Below are 20362 nucleotides of genomic sequence, written 5' to 3' on the forward strand. Positions count from 1 at the left end.
CCCTCAGTGACCCGCCCCTGCCCCACAGAGTTTAAGAAGTTCCTGCTGTACGCACGTCAGATGGAGATCCGGGGGGTGGACCTGGATGCCCCCTACTACAACTACATCATCTCCTTCACGGTGCCCGATATCGACAACGTCACAGTACTGGACTACGACGCCCGAGAGCAGCGTGTTTACTGGTCTGACGTGCGGACACAGGCCATCAAGCGGGCCTTCATCAACGGCACAGGCGTGGAGACGGTCGTCTCTGCAGGTTCTGTCCAGGCCCTGCCCATCCCGTGGACCCAGGCGCCCCCCACCCAGCCCATGCTCCTTACCTTGGTCCCCAGCACCTACTTCCTGTTCCCCTGGGTCTTTCAAAGTACCCCAACATGGTTTCCTGATCCCTATTCCCGCAGAAACCAGGTTGCCCCCTCTACCTCCCAAACTCTGCTGTGCAAACCACCAACCACCACCTTCCCACTGTGCCCCCAGACTTGCCAAATGCCCATGGGCTGGCTGTGGACTGGGTGTCCCGGAACCTGTTCTGGACAAGCTACGACACCAACAAGAAGCAGATCAATGTAGCCCGGCTAGATGGCTCCTTCAAGAATGCTGTGGTGCAGGGCCTGGAGCAGCCCCACGGCCTGGTTGTCCACCCGCTGCGTGGGTCAGTCTAGAGCCCAGGGTTAGGGAGCATGGGGTACGGGCAGAGGAAGAAGAGGACTCTGAGCTTCCTCTCCCTGCACCCCTTCCTCCCCCAGGAAGCTCTATTGGACGGACGGTGACAACATCAGCATGGCCAATATGGACGGCAGCAACCGCACCCTGCTCTTCAGTGGCCAGAAGGGCCCTGTGGGTACGAGCTTGCCCTGCCTGCCCCGAAGCCCTTCCCTGATTCCTCAACCAGGACACGCTTTCAGGGTCCCCCAGTTGCCCCACTGTTTCCCGAATTCCCAGCTGTGTTTGTCATCACCACCCTCCCCCCAAACCCACTCACCCTTCACACATACTCTGTGCCCATCCCTGGGGGTGAGTAGCCCAGCTGGGTCAGGCTCTGGGACCCCAGCCCTGGTGCCAGGCTCTCTGGCAATGACACCACCCTCTTCCAGGCCTGGCTATCGACTTTCCTGAAAGCAAACTCTACTGGATCAGCTCCAGGAACCACACCATCAACCGCTGCAACCTGGACGGGACCGAGCTCGAGGTCATCAATACCATGTGGAACCAGCTGGGCAAAGCCACTGCCCTGGCCATCATGGGTGAGGGCCACTAGGTGGGAGCAGGGACAGGAGCAGGGCAGGCCAGCTTGGACTGACTGGCTGGGAAGATAGGGGCTTGCCTGGGGGCAGCCTGCCCACTCTGGCAGGGCAGGCCCTTCAGGAAAGCTGAGAGGAGGGCCTTTCTGAGGGTCTCATCCCCTCCTGCCGCCCTAGGGGACAAGCTGTGGTGGGCAGATCAGGTGTCGGAGAAGATGGGCACGTGCAACAAGGCTGACGGCTCGGGGTCCGTGGTCCTGCGGAACAGCACCACTCTGGTGATGCACATGAAGGTCTATGATGAGAGCATCCAGCTGGGTGAGGCAGGGGGCGAGGGGCAGGGGTGGCAGGAGGGGGCTCAGAGAGGTCGGGGCTGTGGCCAGGATTGGCTGCAGGAACCCCTGGGCAAGTGGGTGAATGGGAATGAAAATGGGGCTCCGCTCACCACCCAAATGGGCTCCTCTTTCTAATTCTGAGACAACTTATAGGCTTACAGCTACCCTGGCCACAGGACTGGGGGCCAGGAGGACAGACAGCCTGAAAGCTGGGTTGGGTGGTGACCCCCTCGAGGTCCAAGGTGAAGGTGGTGACTGTCTTGTCCCTGAGCAGCATGATCCTCACACTGAGGTCCCACGGTGGGCCACTAACCCTTTCTCTCTGCCTCCCCTAGAACATGAGGGCACCAACCCATGCAGTGTCAACAATGGAGACTGCTCCCAGCTCTGCCTGCCCACATCGGAGTCAACCCGCTCCTGCATGTGCACAGCTGGCTACAGCCTCCGGAGTGGCCAGCAGGCTTGTGAGGGTCAGTACCCCCGCCTTGGCCCAGGTCCCCAACCCCAGCCCGTCCTAACCTACAGCCCCACCTTTCTCTCCTCACCTTGACAACAAAACTACGTTTGTCATGTATTAGTAAGGACCTTCTGAGTTAGATACTCAGGAAGCCCCCTGTGCTGAGTGCTGTGGGGGATGCCAGGGGACAGAGGCGAAGGGTCAAAATCAATGGGGTCCAATGAACTGGGTTTTATAGGACTAGTAGGATTCGAGTGTGTGTGGCTCAGAGAAGAGACAATATGCAAGGCAAGGGGTCCAAAGCGATAGGAGAGCGTGTGCAGGGGCCCTGGGGTGCCAAGCCCGAGTGTGGGCAGTGTCGGGGAGTCATGGTGATAGACTGCGAGGCGAGGTGGGCCATGAGTTCTCAGCCAGCAGTGCCTGGAAAGTGGTGCTTGGGGCAGATTAACCTGGTGGTGGAGAGCCAGCTGAGTGGGGGAGGGAGAAACCAAGGCAGTTTGACCAGTTAGGAAGCCGTTAGGAGATGGGGCCTAGGCTGGGGCTGAAAAGAAAGGATGGGACTCAGACTTTCTTCAGAAATTGCCATTTCCCAAGGCGCACTCCTGGGTCCCTCTCTCTTTGATGTGGGTAGATGGGTTAAAAAAGCTTTAGTGGTTTTTTGTTTTGTTTTTTTGCTGCAGAATTTCTCAGAACCTTAAACATGCTCATCAGCACTGAGAATGTTTCAAGAGAAGACTACTATTTGGAGTCTTCCCAAACTTACTCAACCATAAATCTGTTTTTTTTCTTGGAGCCTGAACAACCAGGACCCTTTTGGGGATTCATTTGGGGATACACTGTATCAAGGGACAAAGGCAAGGGAGGATTCAAGATTGGCTATCATGCCCCGTAGGAAATGGGGAAACAGAATAAGACTGGCTCAGGAGCGAGGTGTGGGGAATATTGAGTGTCATGTGTTGGAGAGAGGGGAAGACAAAGAGGAAACTAAGATGGAAATCTAGATTTGAAAGTCATCCAGTGCGACTGTCTTATCTGAACCTCCCCAGAATCTCCCTAACAGCCTTTGGGGGTGCAGGGTTGTATGTATTGAGGGAAGCCAGATTGAGGGCATAGTGCAAGAAGAGAAAGCCAGGCCTCTTCTGCCCTCTAGTGGAAAGCTAGAGACCTGCAGGTGGTTCTCCAGAGCTTGGAGTTCATTTCCCCACTCCCAGCCAGGTGACTGCCCTGCCCAGGCTCCAGGCCTCAGGCTAGGATGTGTGTACATGTGTGTTGAGGGTAGAGGGATGATAGCTGGGGGAAAATATCAAAAGGGAAGCAAAGAAGAACATTTAACAGTGACAGAAGCCGAGTTTAAAGGGGCGTCAGCAAGTCCCCTGCCTGAAACATCCTTGTGTTTCAGGTGTGGGCTCCTTTCTCCTGTACTCTGTACATGAGGGAATCCGGGGAATCCCCCTGGATCCCAACGACAAGTCAGACGCCCTGGTTCCAGTGTCGGGGACCTCACTGGCTGTCGGCATCGACTTCCATGCTGGTGAGCCATCTGACGGCAGGAGGAAATGGGATATGGCCTCCAGGGGTCACAGCTGGAGGGGGAGGCACTCGCCACAGCTGCCCTGCTCCTCTTGGTCTCCCCTTCCAAGCTCCCTGGCCCCCAGCACTCACTCACCTCTATCTTGACCCCGTGTGATTGTGAACCCTCACCTTGCTCCTGCCTTATTGGGCATCCCCTTATTGGTTCCTTCACCTCCAGAAAATGACACCATTTACTGGGTGGACATGGGCCTAAGCACCATCAGCCGGGCTAAGCGAGACCAGACATGGCGCGAGGATGTGGTGACCAATGGCATTGGCCGCGTGGAGGGCATCGCCGTGGATTGGATTGCAGGTGAACCGTGGGAGAGTATAGGGCTCCAGAGGATGAAGGGGAAGTGGGATTTCAGAAGGGGGGGTCTGAAGAGAAGGGGCAGGTGGGGACAGGTGCGAAAGCAGTAGGGGCATCTGGGAGCTGGGAAAGGACTAGGTACGTGTGTTCCCACCCAACCCCCCTGAGCGCCACCCACTTCCTCCTCAGGCAACATCTACTGGACGGACCAGGGCTTTGATGTCATCGAGGTCGCCCGACTCAATGGCTCTTTCCGCTATGTGGTCATCTCCCAGGGTCTGGACAAGCCCCGGGCCATCACTGTCCACCCAGAGAAGGGGTAAGGAGCTGGACAGGCTAGCCAATCCCATTTCTGGCTCTGGCCTGTCCTGGTCGCCCTGGCCATAGCCCACACTGTTGAGGCCTTCTCTCCTCCATGTCCTGAGGACTGACCCCCACTTCCACCTCCATCCCCCAGGTACTTGTTCTGGACTGAGTGGGGCCAGTATCCACGTATTGAGCGGTCTCGACTGGATGGCACTGAGCGAGTGGTGCTGGTTAATGTCAGCATCAGCTGGCCCAACGGCATCTCGGTGGACTATCAGGTTTGGATGCAGGCTTGGCCTTGGGGCCAAAGGGTTGGACCCTGTGCTCTTGGGGGGAAGCTCCCCTTATCCTATGCCCTGCTCCCATTTGAATCTCCCTGTAATGGCCCTCATTTGGTAGGAAGATATGAACCCAGGGAGTCATGGGAGCTTCTGGCTCAGCTCCCACCTAGAGTAGGGCTCTTGCCCCATCCCCAGAAGTGGTGGATGGGGGGCTACTCAGAAGTGGAGACTGGAGGGAAGCCTAGAGGTCAGCAGATTGGCAGGTCAGAGGGCAGGAGGAGGAGGCGAAAGGAGGAGAAAGAGCATCAGGAGTGAGTGAGACGCTCCGTGCTGCCCGGGACAAGGGGGCTGACGGGAGCCCAGAGGCCTGGAGGTGAGGTGGGTGCCTCTGGCCTGTAGGATGGGAAGCTGTACTGGTGTGACGCCCGGACAGACAAGATTGAGCGGATCGACCTGGAGACAGGTGAGAACCGCGAGGTGGTTCTATCCAGCAACAACATGGACATGTTCTCGGTGTCTGTGTTTGAGGATTTCATCTACTGGAGTGACAGGTAAGGGCTCCCGTCCTGGCCTTCTCCTTGGCTATCTGTTCCCCCGCACCTGGCCCCAGTTGACGGCCTGCTCATGGTTCTTTCCTTTCCCCCAGGACTCACGCCAACGGCTCCATCAAGCGCGGGAGCAAAGACAATGCCACAGACTCTGTGCCCCTGCGGACAGGCATTGGCGTCCAGCTCAAAGACATCAAGGTCTTTAACCGAGACCGGCAGAAAGGTGAGGCTAGGGTCTGGGCTGGGCGAGAGAGGCCAGAGGGGCCCTGGCCTGGACGTGCCTAGAGTGAGGGGACGAAAAAAGAAGTAAGACCCAAAGGGGCACTTTCCAGTGGCCCCAGAGACCCGAAGGTAGTAAGGAGAGGCTGAGGCGCTCCAGGACCGATCTGAGGGTTGTCTGAATTGAGGGTATCGAGGCAAAACAGGGCGCCAACCAGAGTTTTAACCTCAGCCGAAATGACAGAGGCACCAGTGAGTCTTTCCCCCAAGAGGGCCCTGCCCTCCATAACCTCCTCCTTCCCCTGCACCCTCCCCCAGGCACCAATGTGTGTGCAGTGGCCAACGGTGGGTGCCAGCAGCTGTGCCTGTACCGGGGCGGTGGGCAGCGGGCCTGCGCCTGCGCCCATGGGATGCTGGCTGAAGACGGGGCATCGTGCCGTGAGTATGCTGGCTATCTGCTATACTCGGAGCGCACCATCCTCAAGAGCATCCACCTGTCGGATGAGCGCAACCTCAATGCACCTGTGCAGCCCTTTGAGGACCCTGAACACATGAAGAACGTCATTGCCCTGGCCTTCGACTACCGAGCGGGCATCTCCCCAGGCACCCCTAACCGCATCTTCTTCAGCGACATCCACTTTGGGAACATCCAGCAGATCAATGATGATGGCTCCGGGAGGACTACCATTGTGGAGAGTGAGCCCAGACTCCGAATCCTCCCAGGAACGCGGGTGGAGTGCAGGGAGAGTCAGCACAGACTCAGGGCAGACCCCAGCCAGCCCATCCCTGCTCTATCTGAATCCCACCTGCCTCAGCATCCCTGACAGATGGCCAGCGAATCACACTGTGCCCATTGTAGTTACTTGGACATTTCTCCTCCTTTGGAGGCAGTTTTCCCCTCCTTCTCCCCCACCCCAGTCCTATTTCACCCCTAGGTTGCACAGAATAAGCCCCAGCTCTCCTCTGTGTGTCTGGTGCTCACAGCACAGGCTGCAGAGACGGGCCAGGTTCAAGTCCAGACACAGGATTTCAGCCACTTGGGCAAGTTTCCTACACTCTCCAAGCCTCAGATTTTTCCTGTATAAGGAGACAGGAGCACCTGAGGTGGCAAATGTGAAACCTCAGCTCAGCACCAGACAGGTGGTGGCACTCCATGAAGGGCAGTGTGTGCTAGAGCTGTCATCCTAGGACAGCCTTTCAGGTCTTTGAAAACTGCTATTTTGTTCTGCTACAGTCTTCTCTCCTCTAGGCTGGATACCCCAGGTCTTTTGACTCATTCATTTGTTCATTTATTCATTCATCCCGTCCATAAAGTTCAGTGGCAGACAGTGAACCAGGTGCCAGGTATACAGTGGTGACAAGAACAGACCTGTCCTTTCAGTCTCCTCTGGACATTTTCTGCTTCACATAGTCCGGTCCACATGTCTGTCTAAAAATGTAGTGTCCTATGCTAAACTCGATACTCTGCAATCTTGGGCTCAATCAAGAGAGACTGTCCCCTCCCTTCAGGCCATTGTTCGGGCTACACTACTTCTATGAATGCAGCTTTCTGGCAGCTACTTCTTCATACAGCTTGAAGCCACTAAAACCTCCCGAGTTTTTATCCTCTTACAGGACTGTTCTGCTGCCTCTCTCTCATTGTGCACTTAGTTCTTTAACCTGAGTTTGAAATGTCTACAAAACAACCCAGTTCAGGATCTTTTTAAGTAGGAAGCTCCCCAGTACCGCCCAAGTAGGTGCCGATTTACTGAAATCCAGTTTGCACTCAACATGGCAAAATTCTAGCTCCGGGGAAGTGTGACCACGACAAAGTCAAATATACCCAGCGGTGGGAAGACGCAGGAAGAAGGGTCAAGGAGGACCGTGGGTCATTTGGGTTGGGGGCTGTGCCCCTACAAGCTCCCCAGTTCTCACACTTCCAACCCCACATGTACCAAGGACGTGGGTGCCCCAGGCAGTCCTCTGTAGCCGCTGCCTAGGCTGTCCCCTCAGCTCTGCTCTGTGGCCTTATCCTGACCTATGGCTACTCCTGTCTCCTCATAGACGTGGGCTCTGTGGAAGGCCTGGCCTATCACCGTGGCTGGGATACTCTCTACTGGACAAGCTACACGACATCCACCATCACCCGCCACACGGTGGACCAGACCCGCCCAGGGGCCTTCGAGCGTGAGACAGTCATTACCATGTCTGGAGATGACCACCCTCGGGCCTTTGTGTTGGACGAGTGCCAGAAGTGAGCTGCCAGGCCCAGGGCATGAGGAGGGGTGGGCCACAGGGTGGCAAAAACTGCCCCAAGCAGACCTGGGAGGGGAATGCAGGAGCAGGAAAGATTGGCTCTAACCTGAGCTCAGCCACTTCCTCGCTATGTGACCTGGGAAAACAGAACTGGCTTCTATGCAGCTCAGTGGTTCTCAGACTCCAGGGTGCATGTGGATTGCCTGGGGAGCACTGGGCCCCCGGCCCCACCCCAGGCCTAACCGGGTGAATCTCTGGGACCAAGGACCCAGGAAATACCATCCAATGCAGGTGGTTTGAGGACCACACAGTCACACCCAGTGTAGTGCTTGACGAGCCCTGAGGCCTTCCACACCCACCTCTGGAGCCTTACCACCCTGGAGAGGAGCATGGTGTGGCCAGCCTGCCCCATTGCCTCCTTTACTGAGAGGAGGGCAAGACACTCATTCAAGGGCCAAGCTAGGGCGCGGACCTCAAGTATGCAAAGGCCTTAAATTGTGGAGGTGATTCTCGAGAACTCCTTAAGGGTAGGATCCACACATCCCCAGCACGTAGTACACAGTAGACACTCAATAAGCAATTCCTGGGTATGGGAAAAAGAGGGCAATAAAATTATAGAAAATACTCTGAGCATTGACTGGGGCCGTCAGTAAGACGAATAATAACTCATTTAATCCTCAAACCATCCTGTAGCACAGGTAGTAGCCCCACATCATAGAGGAGGAAATTGAGGCACAGAGAGTTTAAATAACTTGCCAGAGTTCCTAGCTGGTAAGTGGTGGAGCCAGGACAAGAACCCCGGAGCCTGACTCACTGGGCTACACTATCTCTCAGTAAACACAGAGGACTGTTTCACAGACACCGAGAAACACTTGCTCACACAGACTGCCATGGCCAGGCCCTTCCTGGGCACCGGGACTGTTGGCCTAGGTGGCTCAGGGGTTGCCTGTGGCGCTAGGGTCTGGTTCACACCCTGGCCGACCCATGGGTCTTGGTAGTCTGCACACCCTGGCCTGGGCCCTCGGTGGAGGAGCCCCTGGCTTTGACTCCTGTTCCCTGTGGCTCTCTCTTCCCCCAGCCTGATGTTCTGGACCAACTGGAATGAACAGCACCCCAGCATCATGCGAGCAGCCCTGTCGGGAGCCAACGCCTTGACTCTCATCGAGAAGGACATCCGCACCCCCAACGGCCTAGCCATCGACCACCGTGCCGAGAAGCTCTACTTCTCCGATGCCACCCTGGACAAGATCGAGCGGTGCGAGTATGACGGCTCCCACCGCTATGTGAGTCTCCGGGGCAGGCAGGACAGGTGGCACAAGGGGGCTGGGGTCGGGGGACGGCTGGTCAGCCAAGAAGGAGACTGCCCAGGCACAGAACAGCAGAGAGGGAGACCACCTGGTGGGAAGAGCTGGGAGGACCACAAGGAGTCCCATCCAGGCCCTGACATTGCCACTTAGCTGTGTGGCCTTGTGCAGTCTTCACCTTCTGGGCTTGGTTTCCTCATCAATTAAATGAGAGAGGTGGAAAGATGCCTCCGTGGGTCATTCCCATTCTGTGACTTTGTCTAGGGAACCTAGGCCAGGGCCAGGCCCCCTTGTCCCTGGAGCCAGCTGCAGGGGAGCGGAGTTGGAGCGAGAGGCCTGAGCGATACCCGTGAAGGCAATGGTGCTGTCTCCACAGGTGATTCTGAAGTCGGAGCCAGTCCACCCCTTCGGGTTGGCTGTGTACGGGGAGCACATCTTCTGGACCGACTGGGTGCGGCGGGCTGTGCAGCGGGCCAACAAGTACGTGGGCAGCGACATGAAGCTGCTGCGTGTGGACATCCCCCAGCAGCCCATGGGCATCATCGCTGTGGCCAATGACACCAACAGCTGTGAGTGGGGCCGCTGCCACCAGCCTTGCTGTCCTGCCTACTGTGCGAGCACACACACACACACACACACACACAAACACACCACCCCACTCTGTTCTCATCTGCATCTTTGAATACCCCAGTGCATGCTTTTGTTGCCCTTCCCACCCAGAACCACACATCCTCCCACAACCTGATTATACACACAGAGCCCCGGTTCTGCCTGCACTACCCTCTGTATGCGCGTGCGCAGACACACTCCCACACCGGGCCTGGCGGACTGAGTGTCCTCCACACAGACCTGAAGCTTTCCTGGGCCTCTCATACAGGCCCTGGGGCCCCCGTCACTACACACATGACCTCAACTCTCCGTAGATTTGAATCTCCCAAAGCATGCCTCGAATTCCATATCACCCCACCTAAGAGAATACATGTCCTCCAACTCAGGCCCCCGCAAACACTTGTCACCTGGACGTCCACCGCTGTGCCACAGCCGGTGCCCAGAAGCTCAGTGAATCTGTGGGAATGGGTGTGGGCATTCCGTGTGTGCACTGCAGAGAACAGTCTTAGGTCTTTGTCCTCCTTCCGTGCCTCAGGTGAACTCTCCCCTTGCCGCATCAACACCGGGGGCTGCCAGGAGCTGTGCCTGCTCACCCACCAAGGCCACGTCAACTGCTCTTGCCGAGGGGGCCGAATCCTCCAGGAGGACCTCACCTGCCGGGGTGAGAGAGGGTGTAAGGGAGGAGGACGCTGGTGGGGGACTCACTGGGACCCAGCTCCTCCCAGACCCTCCAAAAACCCAACTCCCTGAACCTTTCACCGAGGAGAGACTGAGGATGACCTCAGTTCCCGGTGAGAGAAGGGCACGAGTGCTCAGGGCCCCAGGGCTCTGGCTCACAAAGGTCCTTCCCTCCCCACCAGCGGTGAATTCCTCTTGCCGAGTGCAAGATGAGTTCGAGTGTGCCAATGGCGAGTGTATCAACTTCAGCCTGACATGTGATGGCGTCTCCCACTGCAAGGACAAGTCTGATGAGAAGCCGTCCTACTGCAGTAAGGAGCCACCTCCTCCCCCAGGCCCCTGGCCCCCCAGTCACCAGCCTCAGCCCCCAGCGGGGGGAGGGGGGGCCTGGGAATGAGAGGAGCAAAAGCTCCATGACTCAGCTCCATGGCCCAAGAAGGAGTTTTGGGAGCTCATGGAGGGCAGAATCACTGTGAACCCTGTGCCAGGCCCATAGCAGGAGCTACACAGCGTGTCAAGGGAACAAATGCATGCTGTCCCGTTAGAGGCAGCCCCTCCTCTGTAACTGCCGGGCCCCCACCCACAGACTCACGCCGCTGCAAGAAGACTTTCCGCCAGTGCAACAATGGGCGCTGTGTGTCCAACATGCTGTGGTGCAACGGGGCAGACGACTGCGGGGATGGCTCTGATGAGGTCCTCTGCAACAGTGAGTAGGACCCCACGCCTGGGCCTCGGAACCTCCAACCTCTGCCCCACCTTTACCTTGCCGAGCTTTGGGCCCCAGGCCCCAAGGGGTCTGATTCAGGGCACTCTACGATGGGCTTTGGGCCAGGTGCTCTGGGCCCCCCGGGGAGAACCTGGCCTGATGGTACCGGGTGGGCGCTGTTCCAGAGACAGCCTGCGGTGTGGGCGAATTCCGCTGCCGGGACGGCACCTGCATCGGGAACTCCAGCCGCTGCAACCAGTTTGTGGACTGTGAGGACGCCTCGGACGAGATGAACTGCAGTGAGTGGTGCCCTTTGTCAGGGGCCTCACCGGCCTCTGCCATGCTGCTCCCCTCCTCCAGCCCAGCATTGCTCTCCGCCTTCCCTCGGACTCACAGGGTGGCCTCCGTTTCCTCACAGCCTGTCTGTCCCACTCTTGCTCCCTGCCTCCAGGCCTGGACTCCCCTGGGATTCAGGCAGGGGGCAGTGAATGCAAGGTGTGGACAGCATTTCACCTGAAGGGCACTATTCAGCTCTCTGAAACACGCGAAGGCCCTGGTGGGCCAGTAGTTGCCAGGGAGGGTATTTGGAGGGAACCTGGTGTCACCCCTCATCCCTCCGCCCCCCCCCAGGCGCCACCAACTGCAGCAGCTACTTTCGCCTGGGGGTGAAGGGTGTGCAGTTCCAGCCCTGCGAGCGGACCTCCCTCTGCTACGCGCCCAGCTGGGTGTGCGACGGCGCTAATGACTGCGGGGACTACAGTGATGAGCGCGACTGCCCAGGTCTGGCCAGGGTCAGGTACACAGTGGGCAGTGGGCCCCCGAGGGGGTCAGGGCCCTCATGCCTTCCTCACCCCCAGGTGTGAAGCGCCCCAGATGCCCCCTGAATTACTTCGCCTGCCCCAGTGGACGCTGCATCCCCATGAGCTGGACGTGTGACAGGGAGGACGACTGTGAACACGGCGAGGATGAGACCCACTGCAGTGAGTGACCACAGCATCCCATCCCCTGAGCTGGGAGCTCAGAAGACCTGCAGGGGGCTAGGGCTCCACCATAGCCACTCAGACCCTCTCCAGGCCCCCCCTTCTTAGCTCCCTCCTAGGAAATGCCCTCCTTTCCCGAGGCCCCCCACCCAGACCCTCAAGAGAGGGGGATCATCTCTCTAGCTCCTGCTGAGCCCCCCACAGAAGGGTACCATGGGGGTCCCTCCCAGCTGTCCCGCGGCACCTGCCTACCCAGCTGAGTGACCCACTGCCCTCCATCTAACTGTGGCTTCCGACTAACTACCCCAGATACGTTCTGCTCAGAGGCACAGTTTGAATGCCAGAACCATCGCTGCATCTCCAAGCTGTGGCTGTGTGACGGCAGTGACGACTGCGGGGATGGCTCGGACGAGTCGGCTCACTGCGGTGAGGGGTGGCTGGGATCAGGTCAGGGGGGCTCTGGGAGGAGCATGCCTGCACACAGACACACACTCACACCCTCTAGCAGGAGGGACAGCACAGCAGTGGGGACGTCGCCCAGCTGCCCAGCCTGCTCTGCCTGCTCCTGGTCTCTCAGCAGTTCCCTGTTCCCTCTACAGAAGCCAAGACGTGCGGCCCCAACTCCTTCTCCTGCCCGGGCACCCATGTGTGTGTCCCTGAGAGCTGGCTCTGTGATGGTGACAAGGACTGTGCTGACGGCGCCGATGAGAGTGTCACAGCTGGCTGCTGTGAGTGGCAGGAGTCTTAAGGAGTGGGGCGGGCAGCAAGTGGCCACAGAGTTTCACTTTGCACAAGGGGAAACTGAGGTCAAGGAGAGGAAGTGCTTCAGCAGCGGTCACTGAAGCAGTTAGTGGCAGAACCCTATGTATAACTCAGGTGTTTGGACCCTTGTCCATGTTCTGCCCATTCTACACTTGGGCCGCAAGAAGGGCCGGGGGTGGCAGGCAACAGCTGGCCAGGCGGGGGCTGAGGGGTCACGCCCCCTTCTGTCCACAGTGTACAACAACACCTGTGACGACCGCGAGTTTATGTGCCAGAACCGCCAGTGCATCCCCAAGCACTTTGTGTGTGACCACGACCGTGACTGTGCCGATGGCTCCGACGAGTCCCCCGAGTGTGGTGAGCCTGGGGACATGGCACTAGGAAACAGGCCCTGCCCTCGTCATGATGGGCTGTGCCGAGGCCACCAGCCTCACCCGCTGCCTCCTCCCCCAGAGTACCCCACCTGTGGCCCCAACGAGTTCCGCTGTGCCAACGGGCGCTGTCTGAGCTCCCGCCAGTGGGAGTGCGATGGTGAAAATGACTGCCACGACCAGAGCGACGAGGCCCCCATGAACCCGCACTGCACCAGCCCAGGTGGGTCCGATGCCCGGCTCCCCCTTCTCGCCTCGCCCTGCTACACCTGTTCCCCAGCCAGCCCGGGACCCTGCTGACCCGCCACCTCCGCCCCTCCCTAGAGCACAAGTGCTACGCCTCCTCACAGTTCCTGTGCGGCAACGGGCGCTGCGTGGCTGAGGCGCTGCTTTGTGATGGCCAGGACGACTGCGGGGACGGCTCGGACGAGCGTGGCTGCCACGTCAACGAGTGTCTCAGCCACAAGCTCAGTGGCTGCAGCCAGGACTGCGAGGACCTCAAGATTGGCTTTAAGGTGTGCCTCACCCCAGGGTGGGAGCTTCCACACCCCCAAGCTTGGCAAGAACTCCTTTCTCCATCCTTCATTCATTCATTTATTTATTCATTCATTCAACAAGGGCTTATGCAGCACCTACTCTGCCAGGCAGTGTTCCAGGAAGTAGGAACACAGCAGTGAACAAAACAGAACTCTGCTTGGTTGAGTTCTGCACCTATGTGGATGGTAGAGCCCGCAGGCTTTGCTGGCAGATGAGAGAAGGGCTATGAGAGAAAAAGGGGGGGCGGGGTGCAGATGTCAAGTAAGTGATGTACAGGTCTGCGGCTCAAGGGAGAGGCCAGACAGGAGAGCAAATTCTGGGAGTTATCACCATGGAGACGACATTTAGGTCCATGAGTCTGGATCAGATCCCCAAGAGAGTAAGCACAGATGGAAAAGAGGGAGGGTCCAAGGTCTGAGCCCTGTGCTCGGCCACTCTGAGGGCCAGGAGGTGAGGGGAACCGGCAGAGGCTCCTGGACATGGGCAGACACTAGGGCTGAAGAACAGCAAGTGGAGAAAGCACTGGAGAGGAGCATGATCAGCTCTGTCAAATGATGCCCGTGGGATACATTAGATGAGGTCCGAGCGCTGCCCAGTGGACATGGAAACATGGCGGTCATTGGGGACCCACTGTGATGGTTTGGCGGGTGAGGGCCTGCTCGCTGGTGCCATCGGCTCAGTACCTGTGTGCTGCCTGCCTCCCTCGGCAAGGCTGGGCTTCCCAGGTAGAGCCAGCCACCCAGGGTAGTGAGAACCAGAGCCCCATGAGGGCTTCTAACCCCAGATCTCCAGGGTGAAAGGCCATCAACTCCCGGAGAGGCTCAGACCCCTGCCCCATCCCCAGTCAAGGCTTCTTGTGCCCGCAGTGCCGCTGCCGCCCCGGCTTCCGGCTGAAGGATGACGGCCGCACGTGTGCTGATGTGGACGAGTGCAGCACCACCTTCCCCTGCAGCCAGCGATGCATCAACACCCATGGCAGCTACAAGTGTCTCTGTGTGGAGGGCTATGCCCCCCGCGGCGGTGACCCCCACAGCTGCAAGGCTGTGACTGGTGAGATGGGGTGTGGAGGGCTCGAGATGGCCCAGGCAGCTGGGGGCTGTGGTAGGAGGGCTGGGGACCAGGGGTGCTAGAATGTGCCCCAGCTAGAGAATCCTGAGCCAGGATTCTCTGTCTTTAGATGAGGAGCCATTTCTAATCTTCGCCAACCGGTACTACCTGCGCAAGCTCCACCTGGATGGCTCCAACTACACCCTGCTTAAACAGGTGCCAGACCCAGCCTCCTCCCCGCACCTACCTCTGAGTCCCAGGGCTACTGTCCTCACCCAGTGCAGCCCCACGTCCTCCCCACTGGGCCCCTGGTCGTCACCCCCTACTGACTTCTCCAGCCACCCCTCTCCTGTTCTACAGTCATCCCTCTCCCCAATTCCCCAATCCAGGGCTTGAACAATGCTGTAGCCTTGGACTTTGACTACCGAGAACAGATGATTTACTGGACGGACGTGACAACCCAGGGCAGCATGATCCGAAGGATGCACCTCAATGGGAGCAATGTGCAGGTAAGGCTGGGGCGGCCCCCTCCCCAGCTGACAAATGTGAGGATGCAGAGATCCACCCCCAGCACCCCTCTCCAGAGGGTACGCTCCTTCCCCCCACCCACTTACCAGTTATTCCCTTCTCCCCCTTCCCCACTGAGTCACTACATGACTCCGCTTGTCCTCGCCGCTCCCTCTCCTCTAAGCCCAGAGGAAGGCCTAGAAGATTCCTCTTGCTCTTTCTCTGATTATCAGTAAGTTCCCCCTTATGTCTGACCTCCGTGAAACCTATGCTCCCAGGCACTGTGGCGGTCTCTCTCCTTTGCAGACCCCTCCCCTAGAGCCTCAGCTGACGTGAGGCCCAGAGTTGGGCCTTTTCCATCCGTTGTTCTCCTGGCTGAGCTCCCCACATCACACACGGGAAAGCCAAGCCCCAGAGAGGCTGAGGGTCGTACCCCAGGGCATCCAGGCTCTTCTTTCCCTGCCTTCAGGTGCTGCACCGAACTGGCCTGAGCAACCCCGACGGGCTGGCTGTGGACTGGGTGGGTGGCAATCTGTACTGGTGTGACAAAGGCCGGGACACCATCGAAGTGTCCAAGCTCAACGGGGCCTATCGGACAGTGCTGGTCAGCTCTGGCCTCCGTGAGCCCAGAGCTCTCGTAGTGGACGTGCAGAATGGGTAAGTAGGCAAGGAGGGTTGAGGGAGTCCCTGAGAGCAGGCAGCATGCTCAGGCCCCCAGGCCCAGCCTCCCCGCATGCGGGTGGGAGCTGGAGGGATCAGTCGCTGCGTCTCTCGCGGCTCACTGCCCACCCACCTGCCAGGTACCTCTATTGGACAGACTGGGGTGACCACTCACTCATTGGCCGGATCGGCATGGACGGGTCTGGCCGCAGTGTCATCGTAGACACCAAAATCACATGGCCCAACGGCCTGACTCTGGACTACGTCACCGAGCGCATCTACTGGGCCGATGCCCGGGAGGACTACATCGAGTTTGCCAGCTTGGATGGTTCCAATCGTCACGTTGGTCAGTGTGCCAGTGAGGCTGCCTGGGCACAGGGATGGGGGTGTTGAAGCTACAGGGGATCAGGCCTTTGGGACAAGAGCGGGCCTAAAAGCCAGAGGGCGTGGTCCAAGGACATCGCCCACCAGGGCTGTGTGTGCTCAGAGCACCCCTGGATCTGCCCACATGTGAGGACCCTCCCTATGCACAGTTTTATGACAGGGCCCCAAGGCAGATGGGAGTGGGAGGCCTGGGGTTGGGGTGCTTGAGCACTCCCCACTCCCTGCCAGGAAACTGTAATATTGTGGTGCAGGAGCCTGCTATCAGACAGGCCTGGATCAGCGTCACAGCTCTGCTGCGTATCCTCTGTGCAACCTGGGAAGCCACTCCGCCATCTGGAACTGAGGCTGGCGCCCTCCTCCCAGGGTTGTTGTGGGGTTAAGGAGGCCCAGCAGGGAAAACGCCCTGCAGTGCGACTTGGCGCTGATGGGCTGCCGGGCTTGTCCCCTCCCCCATCTGCAGTGCTGAACCAGGACATCCCACACATCTTCGCACTGACCCTGTTTGAGGACTATGTCTACTGGACCGACTGGGAGACCAAGTCCATCAACCGAGCACACAAGACCACAGGGGCGAACAAGACACCCCTCATCAGCACGCTGCACCGGCCCATGGACCTGCACGTCTTCCACGCCCTGCGCCAGCCAGATGGTGAGCGGCCGGGGGATGAGGGCAGGCAGGGGCTAAGCTGGCGTGAGGGTCCGTGCGATGGCATGGGGCCCCAGCAGGGTGGGGATCCCCGCGGTCTCCTTAAGGGTTTCTGCCCACCCTTTCTTCAGCACTGACCGAGCAGTGCCTACCAGACTCCAGGAAATTCAGAAGGCTGTAGACAGACTCTGGTCTGGCTCTCGGGAGCTCAACCCAGCCTGGGGTCAGCCCTGGAGTCTTCATAGCAGCAAGGTCCTGAGAATGATCAGGCAGAGCAGGTCTGGGTGCAGGCGGCTGAGACAGGGCCCCGAGGGCAGGCAGGCCGTAGCTCAGCGAGGCCACAGGTGGGTCAGTGTGTGGGCTTTCAGGCCTGGCCCGATCCTGGGACCTCAAGAGAGTCCTTCTCATCTTTGGCTTTAGCTCTCTCCTGAAAGAGCAGGACTTGGATCTGTCCCACCTCTGCCCGGGGTAGAGAGGGCTAGGCAGTCTCTGAAAGATCAGGAAATGTGCTGGCAATAAGTGCTGCCCTCATTCTGCCAGAGGCCAGAGGCTCAGAAAACTATGGTCTGTAAACTGGGCCCAGTCAGCCACCCTTGAACCAACCACTTTTTCTCTGGCAGTGCCCAATCACCCCTGCAAGGTCAACAACGGTGGCTGCAGCAACCTGTGCCTCCTGTCCCCCGGGGGCGGCCACAAATGTGCCTGTCCCACCAATTTCTACCTGGGTGGCGACGGGCGCACCTGTGTGTCCAACTGCACAGCAAGCCAGGTGAGGCCCTTCCCCTGAATCCCCATTCACCAATGCCTTGTTCCCCTGACCCCCTACACCGGTAGCCCCACTCCTCCTTGGACCCCAGCACCTGCTCTAATGTCCTCATGCATCTGGTTTTCCCACGCTAACACCTCCACATTTTTTGCCTACCTCTTGTCTCCCCACAGCAATACTTGTACACCCGTCACCTCACACAAACACCCTCACACCCTAACCCTAATCTTCCCTTACCAATTCTCCCAACCCTGACCTCCACACAGATATCCCCTCACCCGGCCTTCCTGCACTCATCATACCCCGGCATTCCATCCAGCTCAACTTCCCCCCAAAATACCCTGCCACACCTTTGAAACATCCCAGCCCCTCAAAAGAAAACCTCCTGAGTTTCCCAGACCCCCACCAACCCCTCTTGCCCCCACCTGCCCTCCAGTTTGTGTGCAAGAATGACAAGTGCATCCCCTTCTGGTGGAAGTGTGACACAGAGGACGATTGTGGGGACCACTCGGACGAGCCCCCGGACTGTCGTGAGTGCCCAGGGCAGGGGTGGCGGGAGGGTCCTGCGTAGGGGCAGCCTGACTCTGAGGCCCTGAATGGCCGCACCCACCCCCAGCCCTTCTGATGCTGAGCCCCCCTCCTAGCAGCTGAGTTCAAGTGCCGCCCAGGACAGTTCCAGTGCTCGACAGGCATCTGCACAAACCCTGCCTTCATCTGCGATGGGGACAATGACTGCCAGGACAACAGTGACGAGGCCAACTGTGGTAAAGCGCTGCCCAGCCATTGGCTGCCCTCCTTCCCTCCTTTCTTCTTTGGGATTTGAGGGTTTTGAATTGTGCTCCAAGGGCAAGGAAGCTCGGCCTAAAGCAGCTTCCCCTCCAGGTTGGCCTCCCGCTGCTCTGGGCCCGGAGCCTGCACTCTCCCACTGAGGGTGCGGGGTGCTGGCTCCCTGCCCGAGTCCTCCGTCCACCATTACTTACTCTGCTGTCCTCCCCACAGACATCCATGTCTGCTTGCCCAGTCAGTTCAAGTGCACCAACACCAACCGCTGTATTCCTGGCATCTTCCGTTGCAATGGGCAGGACAACTGCGGAGACGGGGAGGACGAGAGGGACTGCCGTGAGTGGCCCCAGGCTGCGGGCAAGGGACCTGGTGGTGTGAAAACGGGAACAACAACGCAGTTCACATTAATGTCAACCTACCGCTGTTGTCCAGGGGCTGTGCTGCTCTTAAGTAACATTAGAGGGCAACGTACATTACATTGAATGTGACTTGGTTTGCTTTTAAAAGCATCCTGCTTAGTAGAGAGATGTACAGATCCAGAAAACAAAAAGCACCAAAATTGGGATAAACTGTCCCTTCCTCCCAAGAAATTGCAGCAGGACTGGGGGTTGGGCGACAGGCTTTGGAAGAGGGAGAAGACTGTGATTTTGAACTGTGGCGTGAGGTGGAATGGGCGGGTTCTCATTCTCTCCCCTACCCCGCAGCCGAGGTGACCTGTGCCCCCAACCAGTTCCAGTGCTCCATCACCAAGCGCTGCATCCCCCGAGTCTGGGTCTGTGACCGGGACAACGACTGCGTGGACGGCAGTGACGAGCCTGCCAATTGCAGTGAGTTGCCTGGCGCCCCTGGAGCCCGGAGCCTGCCTCTCACAGAGACCCCCAACCCAGCCCCTGCCCCTGGAGCCCGTCGTTCCTCTATGGTGTCTGCCGCTCCCACCACCCCCACACTAGATCCCCCCGTGGCTGCACCCACCCGCTCCCCACCTTCACTGCAAGTTCCTGAAAAGAGCCTTCCGCTCACCACTGGGCCCACCCCCTTGCAGCCCAGATGACCTGCGGGGTGGATGAGTTCCGCTGCAAGGACTCAGGCCGCTGCATCCCGGCACGCTGGAAGTGTGACGGGGAGGATGACTGTGGCGACGGCTCTGACGAGCCCAAGGAAGAATGTGGTGAGCTTCCCTAGCCCCTCCTCCTGGAGTAAGGCATCCTGCCCGGGTAGGGGCGCGGCGGTGTCCACCGACGGGGCAGAGCCGGGCTGCCTGCTGACTGGGTCTCCGCGTGGCCTGGCGTCAGGCTCCCTGTGCCCACCTCCTCCTGTCTAATTCCCCTGACCCTGCACCCACTAGCACCTCATCAGCACATGCCTGTTCAGAATCTATGGGATCTGTGAATCCTCTCCCAAAGCAGCTCCCCCCATAACCTCCTTGTAGACCCCGCATCTCAGAGCACTGCCTCCCCACGTAGGCTGTCTTAGGCTAGAGTGCCCATTCTCCCCGTCCTGGCCCTAACCACCCCTGGCCATCCGGGCCTGTCCTGTGTGAGACCCTGACGTCTGCCCCCACACCTGGCCTCCCCTAGATGAGCGCACCTGTGAGCCCTACCAGTTCCGCTGCAAGAACAACCGCTGCGTGCCAGGCCGCTGGCAGTGCGACTATGACAACGACTGCGGGGACAACTCAGACGAGGAGAGCTGCAGTACGTCCCCGCCCCTCTCCACCTCACCCCGCCCCGCAGGCGCCCAGCCCCGGGGGACCCTGGGCACCTCCCTTCTCAGCACCCCTGCCCCCACCACCCTTGGGCTGCACTAGGGCAGATGGCCGCCTCCCAGGGCGGGGGTCAGGAGCCCCTCCCTCCTCACCCCACTCCATGTTGTGTATTTGAGTTTGTGCCATTTCACCTCATCTCATGTTTCTCTCCATTTTCACACTGTCCTCTCGGGGTTACAGAGGTAGGTGTCTCTGATGTGCCGTGCTCCCACCACGCCCCTGCCTCTGCCCCGGAGCCCACCCATCCCTGTGCTGTGCCTCAGCCCATCATCCTTTACTGGCCGCTCCCTAAACCCTGGTGCTTGTCTTAGTGGTCTTGTCCCTCCCCTCTGCTCCCTACACACAGTCTGTCC

At 58.9% G+C, this 20362-nt stretch overlaps 1 protein-coding gene across 3 annotated transcripts in view; it reads left to right on the forward strand.

Moving 5' to 3' along the window:
* Positions 1–20362, forward strand: part of LRP1 (LDL receptor related protein 1) — an 83873-nt gene that overhangs the window by 54259 nt on the left and 9252 nt on the right. For 2 of the 3 annotated variants that reach the window (XM_015587022.2, XM_025044731.1), the window contains 40 exons: positions 29–256; positions 478–652; positions 747–841; positions 1095–1244; positions 1419–1559; positions 1912–2046; positions 3433–3564; positions 3784–3918; positions 4105–4234; positions 4373–4499; positions 4902–5053; positions 5149–5273; positions 5588–5965; positions 7313–7502; positions 8583–8787; positions 9185–9377; positions 9953–10078; positions 10278–10406; positions 10682–10801; positions 10987–11100; positions 11432–11581; positions 11659–11781; positions 12091–12207; positions 12381–12509; positions 12778–12900; positions 12997–13137; positions 13239–13429; positions 14318–14501; positions 14629–14714; positions 14888–15007; positions 15475–15662; positions 15806–16011; positions 16510–16698; positions 17316–17464; positions 17898–17991; positions 18106–18225; positions 18461–18580; positions 18949–19071; positions 19287–19412; positions 19822–19938. In XM_015587022.2, the coding sequence (XP_015442508.1) occupies positions 29–256; positions 478–652; positions 747–841; positions 1095–1244; positions 1419–1559; positions 1912–2046; positions 3433–3564; positions 3784–3918; positions 4105–4234; positions 4373–4499; positions 4902–5053; positions 5149–5273; positions 5588–5965; positions 7313–7502; positions 8583–8787; positions 9185–9377; positions 9953–10078; positions 10278–10406; positions 10682–10801; positions 10987–11100; positions 11432–11581; positions 11659–11781; positions 12091–12207; positions 12381–12509; positions 12778–12900; positions 12997–13137; positions 13239–13429; positions 14318–14501; positions 14629–14714; positions 14888–15007; positions 15475–15662; positions 15806–16011; positions 16510–16698; positions 17316–17464; positions 17898–17991; positions 18106–18225; positions 18461–18580; positions 18949–19071; positions 19287–19412; positions 19822–19938 (5976 nt within the window). The remainder of the gene's footprint in view (positions 1–28; positions 257–477; positions 653–746; positions 842–1094; positions 1245–1418; positions 1560–1911; positions 2047–3432; positions 3565–3783; positions 3919–4104; positions 4235–4372; positions 4500–4901; positions 5054–5148; positions 5274–5587; positions 5966–7312; positions 7503–8582; positions 8788–9184; positions 9378–9952; positions 10079–10277; positions 10407–10681; positions 10802–10986; positions 11101–11431; positions 11582–11658; positions 11782–12090; positions 12208–12380; positions 12510–12777; positions 12901–12996; positions 13138–13238; positions 13430–14317; positions 14502–14628; positions 14715–14887; positions 15008–15474; positions 15663–15805; positions 16012–16509; positions 16699–17315; positions 17465–17897; positions 17992–18105; positions 18226–18460; positions 18581–18948; positions 19072–19286; positions 19413–19821; positions 19939–20362) is intronic. The other variant, XM_006908932.2, reaches the window with a different exon arrangement.

Source organism: Pteropus alecto, unplaced genomic scaffold (assembly GCF_000325575.1).
Source record: "Pteropus alecto unplaced genomic scaffold, ASM32557v1 scaffold433, whole genome shotgun sequence".
Lineage (NCBI taxonomy): Eukaryota > Metazoa > Chordata > Mammalia > Chiroptera > Pteropodidae > Pteropus > Pteropus alecto.